Source organism: Dromiciops gliroides, chromosome 4 (genome assembly GCF_019393635.1).
Source record: "Dromiciops gliroides isolate mDroGli1 chromosome 4, mDroGli1.pri, whole genome shotgun sequence".
Lineage (NCBI taxonomy): Eukaryota > Metazoa > Chordata > Mammalia > Microbiotheria > Microbiotheriidae > Dromiciops > Dromiciops gliroides.
The window spans coordinates 484,347,232-484,367,276 of record NC_057864.1 but is presented as its reverse complement, the minus strand read 5'-3'; the positions used below and the strand labels follow the sequence as shown (position 1 = coordinate 484,367,276).

At 43.1% G+C, this 20,045-nt stretch overlaps 1 protein-coding gene across 3 annotated transcripts in view; it reads left to right on the top strand.

Moving 5' to 3' along the window:
- DIS3L2 (DIS3 like 3'-5' exoribonuclease 2) overlaps positions 1–20,045 on the top strand; it is a 334,795-nt gene that overhangs the window by 169,116 nt on the left and 145,634 nt on the right. For all 3 annotated transcript variants that reach the window (XM_043963981.1, XM_043963979.1, XM_043963980.1), the window contains one exon: positions 18,840–18,919. In XM_043963981.1, the coding sequence (XP_043819916.1) occupies positions 18,840–18,919 (80 nt within the window). The remainder of the gene's footprint in view (positions 1–18,839; positions 18,920–20,045) is intronic.

Here is a 20,045-nt window from a genome sequence, read left to right as displayed (position 1 = left end):
AGGGCTCTTTCCTTAAAACCAGCATGCAGGGGCAATTAGGTGGCACAGTGGATAGAGCACCGGCCCTGGATTCAGGAGGACCTGAGTTCAAATCCGCCCTCAGACACTTGACACTTACTAGCTGTGTGACCCTGGGCAAGTCACTTAACCCCAATTGCCTCACCAAGAAACAAAAACCAAACCAAACCAAACCAAAAACCAGCATGCAGTGTGAGTTTGGAGTTCCTTGGTATGGTGAAAAGTAGGAGGGATTTGTTCACCGTCACATTCTGTCTGAGTTTGGATCTCCTGCTCCTGTTCTCTCTGCATTTAGCACATAGTAGGTACTTAATAAATGTTGTTCCCTTCCTCTTCTTTCTCCTCTTGGACTCTCCGAGATTCAGGCAGTAAAGGGGAAGCTCTGGCAATGTGGAGGGTTGACCCACCTGTTGAAGTCAGTATGGAGGGGGATGTGGCCAGGAGGTTGGTTTCCATGTGAGCACATGTTTTGACCACAGCTGCTGAGGAGGGTACTATGTTGTGAAAGGCTCTGGGATGCGAACAGAAGTTTTATCTTTGCTCTAAGACAGAATAGGTAGTTATTGGAGTTTATTGATGAAGCGTGCTAGCCATCACTTGACTGGTGATTGATTCAAGATTCAGAATGAGACATTCATTTTTGGACATGATCATTGCGGGAATTTGTTTTGCTTAACTATACATATTTTTTTAATAGGGGAGTGATAGAGAAAGGGGGGATAGGTATAGTGTTGCCATAACAAAATAAAGAAAAAAAAGGTTCATTGAAGCATTTTTTTTTTAATGCATGGAAGAGATCAGAAGGCCAGAGAGAAACATAGATAAGCAGGATAGCTTTGAAAGTTACGTCTTCGCGATAGTAATGTGTAACCTAGGAAATAATGAAAAAAATGTACAGGAAGGTGGGTTAGGTGTACCAAATCTGAAGCTCTACTATAAAGTGGCAGTCATCAAAACTATCTGGTACCAGGTTTTTCTGAAATCCATCTCCTTATCATTCTTACAGCACAATAGTATTCCATTACATTATATACCACAACTTGTTTAGCCATTCCCCAATTGATGGGCATCCCTTCACCACAAAAAGAGCTGCTATAAATATTTTTGTACATGTGGGTCCTTTTCCCTTTTTCATGATCTCTTTGGGATATAGACCTAGTAGTGGTATTGCTGGGTCAAAGGGTATGCACAGTTTTATAGCCTTTTGGATATGGTTCCAAATTGTTCTCCGGAATGGTTGGATCAGTTCACAGCTCCACCAACAGTGCATTAGTGTTCCAATTTTCCCACATCTCCTCCAACTTTTATCATTTTCCTTTTTTGTCACCTTAACCTTTAGAACATTTTTTCATATGACTGTAGATAGCTTTAATTTTTTAATCTGAAAACTGCTTGTTCATATCCTTTGACCATTTCTTAATTGGGGAGTGACTTGTATTCTTATAAATTTGATTTAGCTCTCTACCTATTTTAGAAATGAGGCCTTTATCATAAATACTGGTGGTAAAAATTGTTTCCCTAAGTTTAGAATTAAAAAAAAAAATAAAAGGTCTTCTGAACAGGTGCTCTTCCCTTCCTTACCCCACCCCTCTTTGTTGCTCCATCTTAGCTTGAAGCTTCCCAGTAGCGATTGGATTTTTTAAGACTCAAAAATGGAGCGTAGGAATTCTTAAAGTATATGAGTTATTGGTAAGAGCTCTTTTAAAGACACTCAGACGTGGACATTACAGAATTTCCTTTTGAAAGAGAATACTTCATCTTCCTCCTTGCCTTGGATTTAAGCATGATATTCATTCCTAGGACCCAGTATTTACTTGAAGGAAATCTGAGTAAAGTCAAGCAGGCCCTGCCCAAGTAACCCTGACTGGTTAACGTGTGATATGAAGAACGATCCATCCATTTTTTGTTGTTGCCATAACAATCGTCTGCATGTGTGGAAATCATGTGCCTGGCCTTTATAGAAATGCAGGGACACCATTTTCCCATATCAGAGCAACTGTTTTCAGATTTGAAGAAGACGAGTGGTTTCAGCCTTTTTGAGTTCGCTCAGTGGGGGTCCCTCTGAAAGCTTGGTGAAGTCACAGGAGTGGAGAAATCCATTCACTCCTGGCATTCACATTCCAGACTGATAAATGAATTGAGGGTTGAGGAGGGTGATCTATTCATCTAAACAGCAGATTGTGAATTCCACCAGCAGTCATCAGGGAATGGAGAATGCGAGAAAAAGAAATGATGTGTCCGAAGCAGGAGGCAGATAGACTTGGGGTGTCTAGACATAATTATTTCCTCTGCCTTGTAACTCTTCTTCATTCTTGCTCTTGACAGTTAAATAAGGTGGATTCCAGTACTTAGCTCATAGTGTCAAATATCTGATGAAAATCATTAATAATCTCTCTATCTGTATTGGCTACACTTGCACTTGGTCACTTCAGGAAATTCTGAAGAGAAGTTTGGAAACTGATCTGGACATTTTAATATGAACGAGAAAGCATTTATTGAGCACTTTCTGGGGGATACAGATAGAAAAGTGGGCAGAGATCCTGCCCTCAAAGAGCTCCCATTTTAATTGGGGAGAAATTTTGGAGCTGAAGATGATGGACATTTCCCCTGGCCCCTACAGAGGAGATGAGGACCTTCTGACTGGCGGCACGAAGGACCATCTCTGGCTCTCAGGAGCTGGGCTGCTGACAGTCCTGAGTACCTGGAAAAGCAGGGTTGCTTCCCTGGGGGATGGCCACAGGGGCTGGGCTGGAAGCAGGGCTGGGGGTTCCTTCTGCTGGAAGCCTTGCCTAACCCCTCTGAATTCTGCCCCCTTCCTTCCCTCTGTTGATAAGCTCTCCTTTAGCCAGTCTCTAGCTTGTTGCTATGTCGTTGCTGGCACGCTGTCTTCCCCATTAGACTGGATTGTCATTTGTCTTTCTCTCCAGGGCTTAGCATAGTGCCTGGTACATGGTGGCACCCTTGCTATCACCTGCCCATGTGCCCTCGCCCCACCCCTTGCAAATACTGTATTATGTTCTTGGAGAAATACAAAGATGAGTAGGACAGAGCTAGCTTGTGCTCTCTCGCGGGCTTTCTCGCATTCGCACTCGCACGCACTCTCTCTCTCACCCTCTTTCTCGCTCTCTTGCTCTCCTTCCCTCTCCCCTTCTCTCCCCCCTCTCTCCCCTGGTCCCCTCCCCTCCCCGTTTTGCACAAACACTGCCCTTTATTCCATGATTGGGTCTGCGATCTCCCCAGACCAGTTCCCATAAGACACATCTTCCACCCCCTGCCTTCTTACCCTGTAAGCATCCTCTCCTTGCTCTTCCATAGGACCTTGGGAGGGGTTCCCTTCAACATGAGGGGTTGTTCTAGCAGGTCCTTTTACATTCTGAGGATGCTGGTGGAGCAGAAGGGCAGCTATTTGGTACCAAGCCCATGCTGGCATCCCACAGCCAGCTCAGCCCCTGTTTTGGTCATATTTCATCACTTCTTGAGCAAGGGGCATCACCGACAATTGGCATCAGTTTCCTTGCATCTGCCTACTGTGGATGGTAGCATGCATTTCCCCATTCTCTTTTAGGTCACTTGCAACTTGAATTTGAAGATTGTTGTGTTACCTGATTTGTAACCATGGGACATGACCATGAGAATATTTATATTGAAAAGGTAGGCCTTTGCATTGGGCAGCAGGTTGAGGATTGAGGCACTAGCCTCCCCTTTAACCTGGGGAACAGCTAATGAGAGCTGCTGTGCCCCAGGAAGCCAGGTCCTGCAGCCTGCTGGTCTTTGCTCCAGGTGCTGCTCCCCTGTGTCAGTTTGGTATCTCTCTCCTGCTGATCGAGTGCTTTGAAGCTGTGGGGAAATGGAACTCTCTGGCACATTCACCACAGGGTTTAAAGTTGTGTCAACCCACCTCTTAGGTATGTTGAAGGCAGGCTTTTCTGACTAGAGATGTGTTCAAGCTTAAGCTCAGGCTAGAGTAGCTTCCTTTCCCCCACCATGTTGCCCACCCCTGTGGCCAACTAGCCTAGATCACTTTTTTTTTGGTTATAATAAACATGTTTATTTTAAAGTTTGGGTTCCAAATTATACCTCTCCTTCCCTCCTTCCCCTCCCCCCTTTTCCTGAGGCAGTAACCAATCAGATATAGATTATCCATGTGCAGTTATTAAAACATTACCATGTTAGTCCTTTTGTATAAGAAAACTTGAATGAAAGAAAAAATGAAAAAAATAAAGTGAAAAATCGCCTGCTTCAGTCTGTGTTCCAACAATATCAGTTCTTTCTTTGGAGGTGGAGAGTATGTTTTATCATTAGTTCTTTAGGATTGTTTTGGATCGATTTGGAACTATTGCTGAGAATAGTTAAGTCACTTACAGTTCTTCATCAAACAATATTTCTGTCACAATGCACAACATTCTCCTGGTTCTGCTCAGTTCACTATACATCAGTTCACACAAGTCATTCCAGGCCTTTCTGAAATCATTCTGCTTGTCATTTTTTATAGCACAATAATATTCTATTACAGTCATGTACTATAGCTTGTTTAGTTATTCCCCAAATGATGGGCATTCCTTTGATTTCCAATTCTTAGCCATCACAAAAAGAACTGATATAAATATTTTTTGTACAGATAGGTCTTTTTCTCTTTTTAGGGATGTCTTTGGGATATAAATCTAGCAGTGATATTTCTGGATCAAAGGTTATGCACAGTTTTATAGCCCTTTGGGCATAGTCTCCAGAATAGTTGGATCAGTTCACAACTTCACCAGTAGTGGATTAGTGTCCCAGTTTTCCCACATCACCTCCAATATCCAACATTTTCTTTTTTTTTGCTCTATTCTGATCTGATCATTCTGATAAGTGTGAGGTGATACCTCAGAGTTGTTTTAATTTGCATTTCTCTGATCAGTAGTGCATTTTTTCATGTGACTGGATAGCTCTGATTTCTTTGTCTGAAAACTGCCTGTTCATATCCTTTGACCATTTATCAACTGGGGAATGACTTGTATTTTTCTAAATTTGACTCGATTCTCTATGTATTTGAGAAATTAGGTCTCTATCAGTGATACTTGTTGCAAAAACTATTTCCCAGTTTTCTGCTTTCCTTATAATTTTGGTTACATTGGTTTTGTGTAAAAGCTTTTAAATTTTATATAATCAAAATCTATGCATTTTGTAATGCTCTCTATATCTTCTTTGGTCCTAAATTCTTCTCTTGCCCATAAATCTGACAAATGAACCATACCATGTTCTCTTGTTTTTTGTTTTTTTTTTTAGCGAGGCAATTGGGGTTAAGTGACTTGCCCAGGGTCACACAGCTAGTAAGTGTTAAGTGTCTGAGGTCGCATTTGAACTCAGGTACTCCTGACTCCAGAGCCATTGCTCTATCCCCTGCGCCATCTAGCTGCCCCATCCATGTTCTCTTAATTTGCGTATGATATCACCCTTTATGTGTAAATCATGTACCCATTTTGACCATATTTTAGTATTTGGTGTGAGATGTTGGTCTCTACCTAGTTTTTGCCATACTTTTTTCCAGTTTTCCCAGCAGTTTTTAATCAAGTTTTTGTTCCAAAAGCTTGGATCTCTGGGTTTATCATATTTTAGATTGCTATAGTCATTCATACCTACTGTATTCAACTGATACAGCATTCTATTTCTTACCCAGTACCAGATTGTTTCGGTAATTGTTGCTTTATAGTACAGTTTGAGATCTGGTATGGCTAGACCACCTTCTTTCCCATTTTTTCATTGATTCCCTTGATATCCTTGAGCTTTTGTTCTTCCAGATGAATTTTATTTTATTATTTTCTATTATATTTGTCATTTTATTTGTTATTTCTAGATCTATAATTTTTTTATATTTTGATTGGTATGGCACTAAATAAATAGATTAATTTAGGTAGGATTGTCATTTTAATTATATTGGCTCAGTCTGCCCATGAGCAATTAATATTTTTTCAGTTGTTTAGATCTGACTTTATTTGTGTGAAAATCGTCTTATAGTTGTGTTCATATAGTTCCTGGGTTTGTCTTGGCAGGTAGACTCCCAAGTATTTTATATTGTCTACAGTTATTTTAAATGGGATTTCTCTTTCTATCTGTTGCTGCTGGACTTTGTTGGTCATGTATAGAAATGCTGAAGATTTATGTGGGTTTATTTTGTATTCTGCAACTTTGCTAAAGTTGTTAATAATTTCAAGAAGTGTTTTAGTTGATTGTCTAGGATTCTCTAACTATACCGTCATATCATCTGCAAGGAGTGATAGTTTGATTTCCTCCTTGCCTATCCTAATTCCTTTAATTTCTTTTTCTTCTCTTACTCCTGTAGCTAACATTTCCAGTACGATATTAGATAATAGAAGTGATACGGGGCATCCTTGTTTCACCTCTGATTATCCTGGGAAGGCTTCTAGCTTATCCCCAGTATAGATAATGATTGCTGGTGATCTGAAATAAATATCACTTATCATTTTAAGGGAAGCTCCATTTATTCCTATGCTCTCTAGTGTTTTTAATAGGGATGGGTGCAGTATTTCGTCAAAGGCTTTTTCTGCATCTGTTGAAATAATAAGATTTCTGTTGGTTTTGTTATTGATATGGTCAGGCCAGGTCATTTTTACAGTGGCGATTGGTCAGTGTCCAAGGACTTCCCTTCCCCCCAGCCCCACCTCACTTTACTCCACTCCTATCCTTAGCTGTAAGATTCCATGTTTAAGCCTGTTGTTGACCCATATAGCCGTCCCTTGGCCAGTAAGAAGGGTGTGTTGCTCCTCTTTTTCTTCCAGATGAGCACATGTAGGAGTCAGTAAGCTTTACAAGTGCTGGGTATAAGTATAGAAAAAGATGCAATGGAGCTAGGGAGTTAATTCCATACAAGATAAATTTCACTATGTATGAGAAATAGATGTAAATGTAAATATAGTGAGTAAGAGAAGCCAGTTGAAAAACAGGATCCACATATATGTTAGAGGCTATGAAAATGAGCTGTTGCTACAAAATAGGATGTGGAAGGAAGCATGACTATGCCACTAGACATTTCAAACCCAGAGTTGCTGTCCGTTAAGGAAGCCTGGGCTCTAGTAGGTCTGGCCTTGGTGGGAGGACGTGACTTTGTTAAAGATGGTCTCCAAAGTATATAAGCATGCCATATGTAGACCATTGTTCTGAAAGGTGCTGCCTCTCTTGGGAGATCGTTTGTGCTGGCCAAGGTGATTCCATGGTTTGGGGGCCTCCTTGTACTGATTGTTTTGCATCCATCACACTTTAATGGGAAATGGGGACGATCAGAGTGAGCATCTTTGTATTTTTTCCATTTCTCACTTTTCAGGATTGATGACTCATCTGAATAGGTCAGTTTAAAACTACTGCAGTCATTTGCAGTTGTGTGCCTGGTACACAGTAGGGCCTTAGTGAGGTGCAGGATGGTAAATAGGGAAGCATTTGTTGGCTCTCTGTTAAGATGGAGCCATTTTGGGTGCACAGTGTTTTGGGTTTTGCCATCTTCAGCTACAGTGATTTGATTTTTGGCAGTCTGTGAATCAATCATGTCACAGTCTAGGACAGACATCTCGATGGTTTAATGCCAGGAAAGGATAGATGTGTTCCCAGTATAGATTTGGGGAAAAAAGCTTTAGATTTCTTCCAATTCAAATTCCCAGCTAATGTAGGCGATCCCTCTCTGCCTTTCCTTTATCTGCGTGCCCATCTTGGTGCCTGAAGGCAGGTGTTCTCCGGTCTCTGTCCTTCATACTCTTGTCCCTTTAGATTCTTTCACTGTCTCACCCCTTCCCAGCTCTCAGCTTCTCCATGATCATGCTCAGAGGTGTATCGTCCACTCCAGCCTCTCTCTCCCTGCAGTTACTACGTTTCTGATGATCAAGCCTGTAGTTACCAACATCCTGGGGATTCTTTCAGGCTTCTAGTTGCAACTTTCTTAGATGATTTTCAGAAACATTGTATTCTAGCCCTTGGGGTCATCTTGGGGTTTTTTTCTTTTTCTGGGAGGCCAGTGATTCCTAAGTTGTCTCCCTGAGCTCTGTCTTCACAGTCACACTTTTGGTTTATAGACACCTCAGCTATGCCTCTGGTTTTCTTGTCTTTGTTCTGCAGCTGTGCATTTTGGGGTCCCATCTCTTCGATGTATAGCTTCGTGGGGCCTAGTGTATTATTAAAAACGTCTCGCTCCTGTTCCAAACCATCATTTTTGCCTTGACATTCCCTTTAAGACCCGTAATTTTGCTGCTTCTTTCTTTCCTTTATTCTTTCATTCTTGGAGCTTTCTCCTATTTTCCCGGGGTTCTCGTTATTGCAGCCATTCTCTTCTCAGCGTTTTTCTGATTTCATAGTGTTTATTCATTATGCCAGCAGCACTTTTTGTTCTTGTTTTTTCACTGTCTTTGGGTTTTCTTCACATTTTCTTCTTGTTGTCTTATCTCACTTGATTTAATTCTTGCTTTATTGTGGTGGACGGTGATGGGGAGCTGGCCACAGCCTCATTCTTTTGGTCATCTTGCCAGAAGGCTCAGGTAGTTTAAAAATGTTTATTTGTAATTCCCTTAAGGTTATTTCCTTCCCCTCTTGTTCTGCCTGACCCGTCTAGTTTTTATTCTTATTTTTTACTATTATTATTTTTTTACCTGGAATGATATCGTTGAGAAGGGTGAAGAAGAGAGGAGCTGTACAACCTGTACTTCAGCTAGGAATCAGCCTTGGTCCGAAGCTCAGAAAATACTTTTATGGGAATAGAATGTCAGCGAAAACCTTTGAAAAGCCAAAGGTGGGAGAGAGCGTCGCCGAGGGCTGGACGTGGGGGTCTTTGAATTTCTGTTCCTTGATTTGCAGCGAAGCTACCTCAGACATCTGAGTGTGACCACGTCCACCCCTTCAGAGCCTTGTGGCTCTTTCCTTACCATGAGCCCCGATGCCCTTGGCCTAAGGAACTGAAATCTCTCTGGGGTGTTGGCTGTGACCTGGGATAGCAGTGTAGGGAACCAGAAAGGTTCTGGTTGTTGTCCGAGGTGGCATCTTTCCTCCTAATGGGCATGCGTGAGCCTGCCTCCTGCCTTTGGGAATTCAGATGGCCTACAACAAGGTCTCCTTCCCTGCCTTTTTCCACCTGGCAGTGCAGCCTCTTCAGCTCAGGGTGACCCAACCATGGCTGAGGAAATTAAAAATGGCTCACCTCCTTCTTGTCACTTGGACATCTGGAGAAGGAGCCAATAAAATCTGAAACAGTTAAAATAGGGTGCACCATGGGCATGGGCAACCATGCCATGAACACACTGATGTCAGCAGCTTAGGGCCATACAGAAGTAACCAGCCGACCTTGGGCACTGCCTGGGGGCCGGTTAGGGAGAGCAGTGATGACCACTGATTCCCTGGCCCTGCGAGGGTTCCTGCCTGCCCCTTTGCTTTGCCCAACTCCCCTAGTGACTGAGCGAGGGAGCAGGTGAGTTGGTTCTGAACCTCTGTAGCTCCCCTCTCCCCCAAAGGCCCTTGGAGGGTGGCTCCCTGGGGGTGGTTGAGCCCATGCGTTTCTCTGCTCATGTCATTGCCTTCCTACCCAGAAGGACCTTCTGCTGGCTTGTTACAGTTTGGGAAGGTTAGAGCTTAAACCCCAGCCTTGCTGATGGAGGCTGTTTCATGGGCTTCTTGCCTTGAGGGAAGCTCCTCAGCAACAGTGGTCATGCCCACAAGGTCAGCTGAGTCACTTAGTAGGCTACTTACACTGGAATTGAATGTCCTCTGGACCAGGTGTGGGCTCAGGTGCGATTGTCTGCCTGGTGCTTCTCAGGCACAGGTGAACAGCTTTGACCAGGAAAGAGGACTGGGGGGGATCTGCTTTCCCCAATGCGCTGCTGCCCCACTGTGGGGCTGGGCTGCTGTGGGCATGTTCTGTAGCGTCCTCATCCAAGCTCTGAGCCCCGTCCAGTGTAGCAGCAGCTTGGAACTACTTCTGAGGCTGGGTGCTTCACAAGTGAGCCCTCCGGCATTCCCCAGAATGAGGGCTCAGCCACTCTGCCCTTTCTGATTTCGACTTCAAGAACTCTTGGCAAGCTTTAAAGTTCATGTTGTAATTTCAGCTTGTTCAATATAGATGGAACAGTCTGGGTCATTTATGTTGACACTCCCTTATGTCAGAATTGGCTCCGGACCCTCAGTGCTGGCATTCAGGTGAAGGATGTGGGAAAAGCTCTTCAGTGAGATGGATGGAGCTCAGAGGCTCCTTCCTGTTTCCTTCCTATCACAAGACCAAATGTTGAGCTCTTCGCCCCATGATTTAATAGTGAGTGATATTGCTTAGGCCAGTCTTAAAATGGCTGTGAAATTCCAATTCGCCCGTCTCCCCAGCAGCCTCTGGAGTGAAAGCACCAAGCATGGCAAAACAAACAAACAAACAAACAAAACTGTCAGGAGAGAGGGGAGATGCCCCAGGCTTTGCCTCAGAGTCCTTCAGCTCTTGTGGCTTCTCCAGTTAGCAGACAAATCAAAGAATTGGAAGGAGGGGAGAGCAAGGACTGGGGGCCAGAGTTCCATTTCGATGAATGTTCATCTCACCAGGAGATTGAAAAGAAAACCCCTCCTTCTCAAAAATAAGCCTTCCCCTCATTCTCCCTTTCCAAATGAGAAAAGAAATGTGAAAGAAAAGACTTTTAAGGTCAGATTGAGACTCAAACAGGATTCCATGATCAGGATATTTGTTTTCCTAATGTTTTATTCATCCAGTTGATGTTTCTCAGCCTGTATCTTAATGTTTATCAACTCTTCTGCATCTCAGCTGGTTCTTGCTGCTCTTTCCAATCGGGATAGGCCTTTCGGGCATGGGAACAGGTGACTTGTTTGTTGCTAATAGCCATCTCAATTTTCTACTTAAAATAAAATGATGTTGTAAGAATAAGATTCTCTCTCCAGCTTCTCCGTATCCATTCGATATTCAATTCAAAGATGTGTTGCTAAGGAAGTAAGCAGAATGCTTGAGATGTGGTGTGGTCTGAGCAGGACCTACCCAACCTCCTTGACTCTGGACATCAGGCCTCTATTGATGCAACCTTGAATGCAGTGCCTCCGATGTGGTCTGACATGTTGGGGAGGGGAACAGGGTAAGAGGTGAGGGTGCTCCTCATCTTCTCTGTGCCAAGTGGTAGACTTCCATAAATGTAGCCCTGGCCAATGTGGCATCCAGTGAACTCATGCTACCAAAATTCCTGCCCCTTTTTCTGATGAATTGTTATCTATCATCATCTCCCCATAAGACTTTGTTCTCTATTAAACCTTGTCTTTGTAAATTTAGCCCCCTCGTGCAAGTCTGCTAAGATCATTTTTATCCCAGTTTTTATTAATTAGCCTTTCACCAGTGTCTTCATCTAAGTCACTGGTATCAACCTCAGATAAACTGGGATCCCTTCAGGTGGCACATTGACTTAGGAAACCACAAGTTAACATTATCGGTGTTGCATTGTATGTTTGTTTTCTTAAACAGTTCCCAGTGCCATTTATTTTTATCTGGTCTGCAGGCCATGATGCCGCAAGTTTGACACTTAGAATCAGTCATTGATAAAAGTGATGAATTGAACAGAGAAGGATTCCAGGCTAACACTGATCCCCTGGTCACCAGGCCTTAGGGAGCTTTCTGTTCTAACAGGGAAAATGGCCCGTCCATCAGTTAATGGATATGAGACACAGCCAGAGAAGGCAATAGCATCTGTTGGGTCCAGGAGAAGTCTCCTAGAAGAGGCGCCTGGGTAGTGGCTGCTGGGAGGCAGAGCGTGCCAGGGCAGGGGCCCAGTCAGTGCCAGGCCGTGGAGGCTGCAGATGGAATGTTGGCTGTGAGGATGGCGAGTGGGCCAGCATGCCCACACTGTCAGGTCATGTGTTAAAGGACTAGAATACCCTTGGGGTGCTGATGAGGTCATGGAGGCTCAGAGACTTTCTTATCACTCCCCAGGGAAGGGGCAGCGCTGGATGAGGAGGTTTTTGGTGCCAAAGAGAGGAGGTATTTTGAATGATTAGGTTTAGTGGGTGGGGTGGTGACTGGGCAGCTGTGTGTAGGATAGATTGGAAAGGAGAAAGGGGAGAAGGGGAAGGGGGCAAGCATGCCTTAATGCCTAATGTGTAGCAGGCAGTGCACCAAACACCTAACAGATACCCCATCTTCTCCTCACAACAAGCTTGGGAACTAGGGGCAATGATCATCTCCCTTTTACAGATGGAGAAACTGAGACGAAGAGAAGTTGGGTGACTTTCAGAGGCTGGTTCCCAGAGGTACCTCTCCAGAGATGAGAGACTTGGGGCACGGGGTCCAAATGGAGTGATTTTTACAGTAGTTCAAGCAAGAGTTAATGAGACTACACTGGTTTGGGGGTTATGTGAGTAGAGAGAAGGAGATGTATAGGAGAGTTGTTTGAAGGTAGAAATGACCAGAAGTATTGTAGAGGGGGCAGCTAGGTGGCACGGTGGATAAAACACTGATCCTGGATTCAGGAGGACCTGAGTTCCAATCAGGTCTCAGACACTTGACACTCACTAGCTGTGTGACCCTGGGCAAGTCATTCAACCCTCATTGCCCTGCCAAACCAAAAAAAAGTGTGGGGGGGCAGCTAGGTGGCACAGTGGATAGAACACTGGCCCTGGAATCAGGAGGACCCGAATTCAAATCCAGTTCCAGACACTTGACACTTACTAGTTGTGTCACTTAACCCCGATTTTGCCTCGCCAAAAAAAGAAGTAGTAGTAGTAGTAGTAGTAGTAGTAGTAGTGTGGCACAGCTAGGACATGCCATAGTGCACAGAGCACTGGTTCCTGGCATCAAGAAGACTCCTTTTCCTGAGTTCAAATCTGGCGTCAGACACTTACTAACAGTGTGACCCTGGGCAAGTCACTTCACCCTGTTTGTCTCAGTTTCCTCATCTGTCAAATGAGCCGGAGAAGGAAATGGCAAACGATTCCAGTATCTTTGCCAAGAAAACCCTACATGGGGCCACAAAGCGTTGGGCACGACTGAAAAACAACTGAACAGAGGTTCACAACACCTTCGCCTAGGCTTGTGGTTGTTCTCGTAAACCTTTGTCCAAAAGGAGCCGTTAGCCACAGCCCCCCACAGTTGCATTTCTACTGTGACCGTTTAGTTCGTGCCTCTGTCTCTGATCAGGACTGTCCTCCTCCATCACAGGCAGGTGACACCATGTTCCGCTATAAAAGCTCTCCAGAAAAGATTGTACCTCCTGTGAAATCTCTTCACACTGCCCTGACCCCCAAACTCCTCATGTGAGTCACCACTTGGGTGCGTGCCTTGTTATTTCTCAGCGGCTTCTCCTGTAGTCTAGACCTTGCCATTTCACTCTGGGGCCTGCCAGTGACCTTCCCTCCTCCCACACTATTCACCTCTTGTAGCTCTTGAGAGTCACTTCTAAAGGGCTCTTCTTGCATGTGATTTTGATTAAGCTAGCCTTTCCTGTTCCAGTCCCAGGAAAGTGGGCTTTTTCCATCAAGGTCCATAACCACTGGGCTCATTTCCATTCCCCACCACCTGTTACCCTAAGCTACTCTCCATGGCTTCAGACTTTGTGCTCATGATCTCTTCTGCTGGTGTGGTTGAATTCCATTTGGAGAGGGAGGCCGAGACAAAACCAAGAGCCGCAAAGGCACCCCCAAGGCCATCAACTTTCAGTCCCTCATTTTACAGATGTGGATGCTTGAGTCCCAGAGAGGTTAAGTCACACAGCTAATTAGCAAGGTCAGTGTTTAAACTGAATCCCAATTTAGTGGCAACTCAGTAAGAAAAAAGGCTGTTCTCCAATCAAAGCCTGTCATTCCTTGCCTGCTACCACCTGGGCATTCTGTTGGAAGGAAGGCCTTGGCTGGTTTGCTTGGGAATCTGGCTGCCTCATCCTCCCCCAATCCTGACTTTACCTAACTTTGTCTGAAAACTGCCTCTTCATAGCCTTTGACCATTTATCAATTGGGGTATGACTTGTATTTTTATAAATTTGACTCATTTCTCCAAATATTTAGAAATGAGGCCTCTTATCAGAGAAACTTGCTATAAAATTTCTTCTCAACTTTCAGCAATTCTTATAATTTTGCTTGCATTTGTTTTGTTTGTGTAAAATCTTTTAAATTTAATATAATAAAAATTATCCATTTTATATTTCACAGTGCTCTCTATTACTTGTTTGGTCCTAAATTCTTCCCTTCTCCATAGATCTGACAGGTAAACTATTCTCTGCTTCCCTACTTTGCTTATGGTATCACCCTTATGTCTAAATCATGTACCCATTTGGACCTTTTCTTGGTATATGGTATGAAATGTTGGTCTATACCTAGTTTTTGCCATACTGTTTTCCAGTTTTCCTAGTAGTTAAAAAAAAATAATGTGTATTTGTCCCCAAAGCTTGGATCTTTGGGTTTATCAAACACTAGATTATTGTGGTCATTACCTACTTTGTCTTCTGTAACTAGTCTATTCCACTCATCCACCACTGTTTCTTAGCCAGTATCAGATTGTTTTGATGATTACTACTTCATAATGCAGTTTGAGATCTGGTATGATGTGGCCACCTTCCTTCATATTTTTTCCCCATTAATTCCCTTGATATTCTTAACCTTTTTTTCCCCAGATGAATTTTGTTATTTTTTCTAGCTCTACAAAATACTTTTTTTAGTTGTTTAATTGCTATGGCATTGAATAAATAGCTTCATTTAGGTAGAAACGTCATTTTTATTATATTGTCTTGTATTAATAGTATTTAACATTTTTCAGTTGTTTAGATCTGCCTTTATTTGTGTGAAAAGTGTTTTGTAGTTGTGTTAATAGAGTTTCTGGATTTTTCTTGGCAGACAGACTCCTAAGTATGTTACGTTGTCTATGGTTATTTTAAATGGAATTTCTCCTTCTATCTCTTGCTGCTGGACTTCATTGGCAATATATGGAAATGCTGATGATTTATATGGGTTTATTTTATTGATGAGGGGATTTCTAAGGTCTTGCTTAGTTCTTCTAATATTCTGTCATGCTGTCCTTTCCAGTTCTAAGAGTCAGATTCTAGTATCTTTTTGTGGCTTTGATGTTCTCTCCACTCCTGGAAATAGAAGCTACGTTTGCTCTCCTTGGCCCTGGGCCTGCAGTGTCTTCCCTCTCCTTCCTTGGCTCTTAAATTGCTGTGCATTATTTTAATGCCGCCTCTTTCCTGAAGCCTTTCCCGATCACTCCAGGCAGTTTTGATGTTTCCTTTTCTGTGTATGTGCCATCATGTTGACTTATTTTGAGCTCACAGAACCCAATGATAACACTTTTACTTTTCTATTAGTTTGGTTCATCCTTCTGACTTGTTGAGATCTTTTTGAATCCTCCACAAACTGACTCTTAAATACTTCATCCTAATTCTTCTCCTAGTTTCCTGCCATCTCTAAATTTGATAAGCAGATCAGATCATTAAGAAAAAATATAAATAGCACAGGGACTAAAAACAGATGCCTGGAGCATTCATTCCTCTGGGCACTGTCCTCAAAGCTGACATCAGCCCATTAGTGACTGATGACTCCTGGTATAGGCGTGGAGCCAGTTCCCCAAGCCATGACCTGAACTATTGTCTACCTCACATTGTGTCCACCAGGATATCAGGAGAGATAGTATCCTGTGCTTGCCCTAAACCTGCAGCATTCTCCTGATCTGCCAGTCTCGTCACCCTTTTGACCTAGGCCTAAAGCCTGGAGGATATTCTGGTAGGAACTGTTCTTGATGAAACTCACCCTTTCCTTTTCTAAATGGTCACAAACCATCCTTTGAAGATGAGCTTTATCTCCTTGCTGAGGATAAAGTCAAGTTGAAAAGTGCACCCTTTGCAGATGCCACTCTCTTACCTTTTTAGAAAATCAGGAATCTGAATTGCTGCAGGAGTGTGCAGGTCCCAGGACCAGCCTCTGCATTCCTTCACCTTCCTTGTTCTCTTGCTGCTAGGGAGAAATAGGGTGAGAAGGATAGTGAGGAAAAATAGGAAGGAGAAAAATACAGAACAAGTAATTGTAGGTTAGAATGTGAATGGGATGGATTTACCCATAAAACAGAAGTGGACAGCAGAATAAAAATGCGAATCCAACAATATGTTGCTTTCAGGAAACATTATAAAAAGGGTAGGTAAAGCCAACATGATATTTTAATTAATTAATTAATTTATTGCACTGAATCGAATTTATTTATTTATTTTTTAATTAGTAAAGTATTTTATTTTTTCCCATTACATGTAAAGATAGTTCTCAACTTTTGTTTATACAAGCTTTTCAATTTCAGATTTTTCTCCCTCCCTCCCCTCCCTCGTCCCTCCCCTAGACAGCAGGTAATCTGAGATAGGTTATACCAATATGATATTTTAAATAAAAATTTTACCTAACCTGTGGACTCAAAGTTATCCCAATTAAATTATTATTTTTTAAAAGTAATAAACATTTTAATTTAGTTTTGGGTTCCAATTTTTATGCCTCCCTCCCCTCACCCTCCCTGAGGTGTAAGCAATCAGATTTGGGTTATACATATGTGGAAATTTATTTTGATTTGAGGACCCTACCTTTGGGCTGAGATTGGAAAGCCTTAGGCCCTCAGGGTCTCTTCTGTGTGGGAGGGGCTGGTGCCCCCTCCCCCACCCCCCAGCTTCAGCTGAGCCAAAAAGTCCCGTGGGCTGTATAAGACCCCAGGCCAGACAGCTGGGGGGGGGGAAGCCCCCAGCTCCCTCTGACCTGAGCAGAGTTATCTGAAAGATCCCAGATAGCCTGTACTGAGGCATGGGATGCATGAGCATGCCCCCAGCCCCAGCCGCAGCCTTGGCTGGCAGATTAGCTTGGTCTGTGGGGGCGCAAGAAGCCCCGAGATTTGAGTGGAGAGAAGAAAAGGTGTATATATATAGACCTGGGAGTTAGACTCGGGGGTGGGGTGGGGTGGGGCTGAGGAGATTAGAAGGGGTTCGGTTTGGACAAGGAGACAGGGGGCTGAGAAGAGGTCAAGAGGGCTGCTGACGAGATTAGAAAGGGATCTGTCAGGGGGGACGAGATGAACGGTAACGCAGGCCTAGGAGCAAGGAGGAAAGGCCGGCGGACAAGATTAGAGGGGCGACAAAGGTGGCAGAGAACAGAGCAGGCAGACTGACCAGGAGGCAGCGGAGAGTGCAGAAGCGGTAACCAAAGTGTAGTGTGCCCTGAGGCAGGAGGCGGTTAAGGCCCTTATTGTATTCAAGAAGTTGTAATTCGCAGCAGGTGGGAAAGAGACCTCAGGAAAGCAGTCAGGTTGTACATTTTATTTCCCTGTATTCTTAATTTTCAACAGTATCTCATAAATAAACTTTGCTTTGATTATTTAGTTAAGAGGCTTCTTAATCTTTAGTTTATCAATTTGGGAGTAGAGCAGTGTGGTGGAACTTTATAAACGGCCCATGTTAAATTAATAGCAGTCAGATAGCCAGTGAGTCAAAAGTCCCCAGACTAGTCACCCACAGATTAGGCCCCCCAAATTAGCCCTAGTCTTCAAAAATATTTTCACATTTGAATGGCAACCCAGGTTAGTTATAGTTATTAATAATTAATTTTTATACACATACATGATTATGTAAAACATTATCATATTAGCTATTTTGTAGAAGAAAACTTGAGTAAAAGAAAAAAAATGAAATAAAGTGAAAAATAGCATGCATCAGTCTGTATTCAGTCATCCTGATATATATCTTGCCACTAGACCCTGATGGCTCTGGAGGAGAGAGTAAGGTTGATGACCTTGCACAGCCCTCCCTCTCTTAAATTCAATTCAGTGCAAGTCATGACATCACCCCAGTGTCATGGTCTTCTTCAAGAATGAAGGACAAACAACAACATGACTGCAAAACATTAGGGAGGGAGAGAATTTAGAACTCAGCTTTTAAAAAAAGAATGTTTAAAATTGTTTTTATATGTAATTGGGGGAAATATTTTTTAAAAAGCAAAGTAAAACAAGAATAACAACAATAATGTATATCATCTGTTAGGGTTCTCTCTCTGAATCCAGTAAGTCAGCTCTCTCCATAAGGTCTGGGGTAGACAAAGGAGACAGCTCTATAGGGTACCACATAAAGAAAGGTCACTGGGAAGGACTTCATGCTTCTTTTTAAAGGGGAATCATGTTCATTGATATGGTCCTGCCCTCAGGGTTGCATGTCCTTGACAGCCTCCCCTCCTCCTCAGACTCCTCCTCCTGTTTCACATCCTCTATAGAAGATCTACCAAGTGCCCTCAAGACCTTCTACTCATAGGCCTTTCGCTATCCAGTGGGGAGAAGTGTGGAATGTGTCTTCCTTCACTTTGGCCCATCACATTTTCTGATCCTGATGATGCCTGTTATACCATTTCTTGTGCTCATGTCTATGAAAGGACACTTTCCATATATAATCTCCACTTCTCTTTGGGGGACTCAGATTCTGATTCTTCAGAGATTGTGGTTTTCCTTGATTCACAGTCATGAAAGGTAATTTTAATAAATGCATGTTTTAATACTCAACAACCCTACTTTCCATCACCTCTGGGTGTCTAATTTTGTGATAAGTAAAGACCTACATCTTCAGTGAATGGAGGGATGGAGACAGCTGTGCCCAGGGTGGATAAAGGCCTTGTTTGGTCTCTGCTTACCCCACAAGGTTCTGGGCGCTGCCGAGAATGGAGTTGACTAGGAAGGACCTCATTAGGGAATGAATGAATGAATGAATGAATGAATGAATGAATGAATGAATGAATGTTGCACTGCAGGATCACACTGGGATTGGGGAACATCTCTCTAGCACTTCTTGAACAGCCACTTTTGTTTTTGTAATCTCTCCTAGGAAAGACTGTGTCTTCACGATCGACCCTTCCACAGCTCGGGATCTGGATGATGCACTCTCCTGCAAGCCCCTTCCTGATGGTAGGACAGATCTTTGCTGATGTTGTGTTGTGCTCTTTTGGGGTGGTGGCTCACCAGCGTTCACTGTTACCCTGTGGACTCATACTGGTGTCTAGGTAGTGTCATGAATACCGCCAAGAGGGTGAAATTTCATTCAGGCCTCTTACTTGCCCCGTTTGGGTAATCTTTGCTCTGGGCTTATGGAGCTCCTTGTAGAAATGGGAATTATTTTTCTGATGACTTCAGCAGGTAGCAGCAAGGATTCAGGTCTCATGTGCCAGGCTTGAAGAAATGTTGTCAGTGTCCTCATATTCTCCAGGGTCTCTTGTTCTTCCTTCCTTCCTTCCTTCCTTCATTTTATTTTTTCCAGTTACATGTAAGGGTAGTTTTCAACATGAGTTCCAAAATTTTCTCCCTCCCTCCCTCCCTTTCCTCTCTTCTCCACAAGACCACAACCAGGTTATAAATGTACAATCCACAAGTGCTCTTTTTATCAGTTCTTTCTATGGGGGTGCATAGTAAGCTTCATCATTAGTCTCTTGGGATTGTCTTAGATCATTGCATTGCTGAGAGTAGTTAAGTCATTCACAATTGCTCATTGAACAATACTGCTGTCACTATGTACAATGTCCTCCCAGCTCCGCTCACTTCACTATACATCAGTTCATGAGTCTTTCCAGGTTTTTCTGGGATTATCCTGTTTGTCATTTCCTATAGCACAAGACCATTCCACCACAATCATATACCACAGCTTCTTTCATCATTCCTCAATTGATGGACATTCCCTTGATTCTCAAGTCTTAGCCTCCACAAGAGTTGCTATAGATTTTTTTTTGTAAAATTTTACCCCATTTTCTCTTTTTCATGATTACTGATGTTAACTGTTTCCCTTCCATCCTATTCCCTTCCTTATGATATTTATTCTATTAACCATCTTCTTTCATCCTATCACTCTTCAAAAGGGATTTGCTTCTGTCTGTCTCCTCCCCCAATCTGTCCTTCCTTCTTTGCCCCTCTCTCTTTATCCCCTTCCCTATTTTCCTGCAGGGTTAGAGAGATTACTCCACCCAATTGATCTTGTATGTTATTCCCTCCTTGAGCCAATTCTGATGAGATTGAGGTCTTTGAGCCAATTCTGATGAGTGTT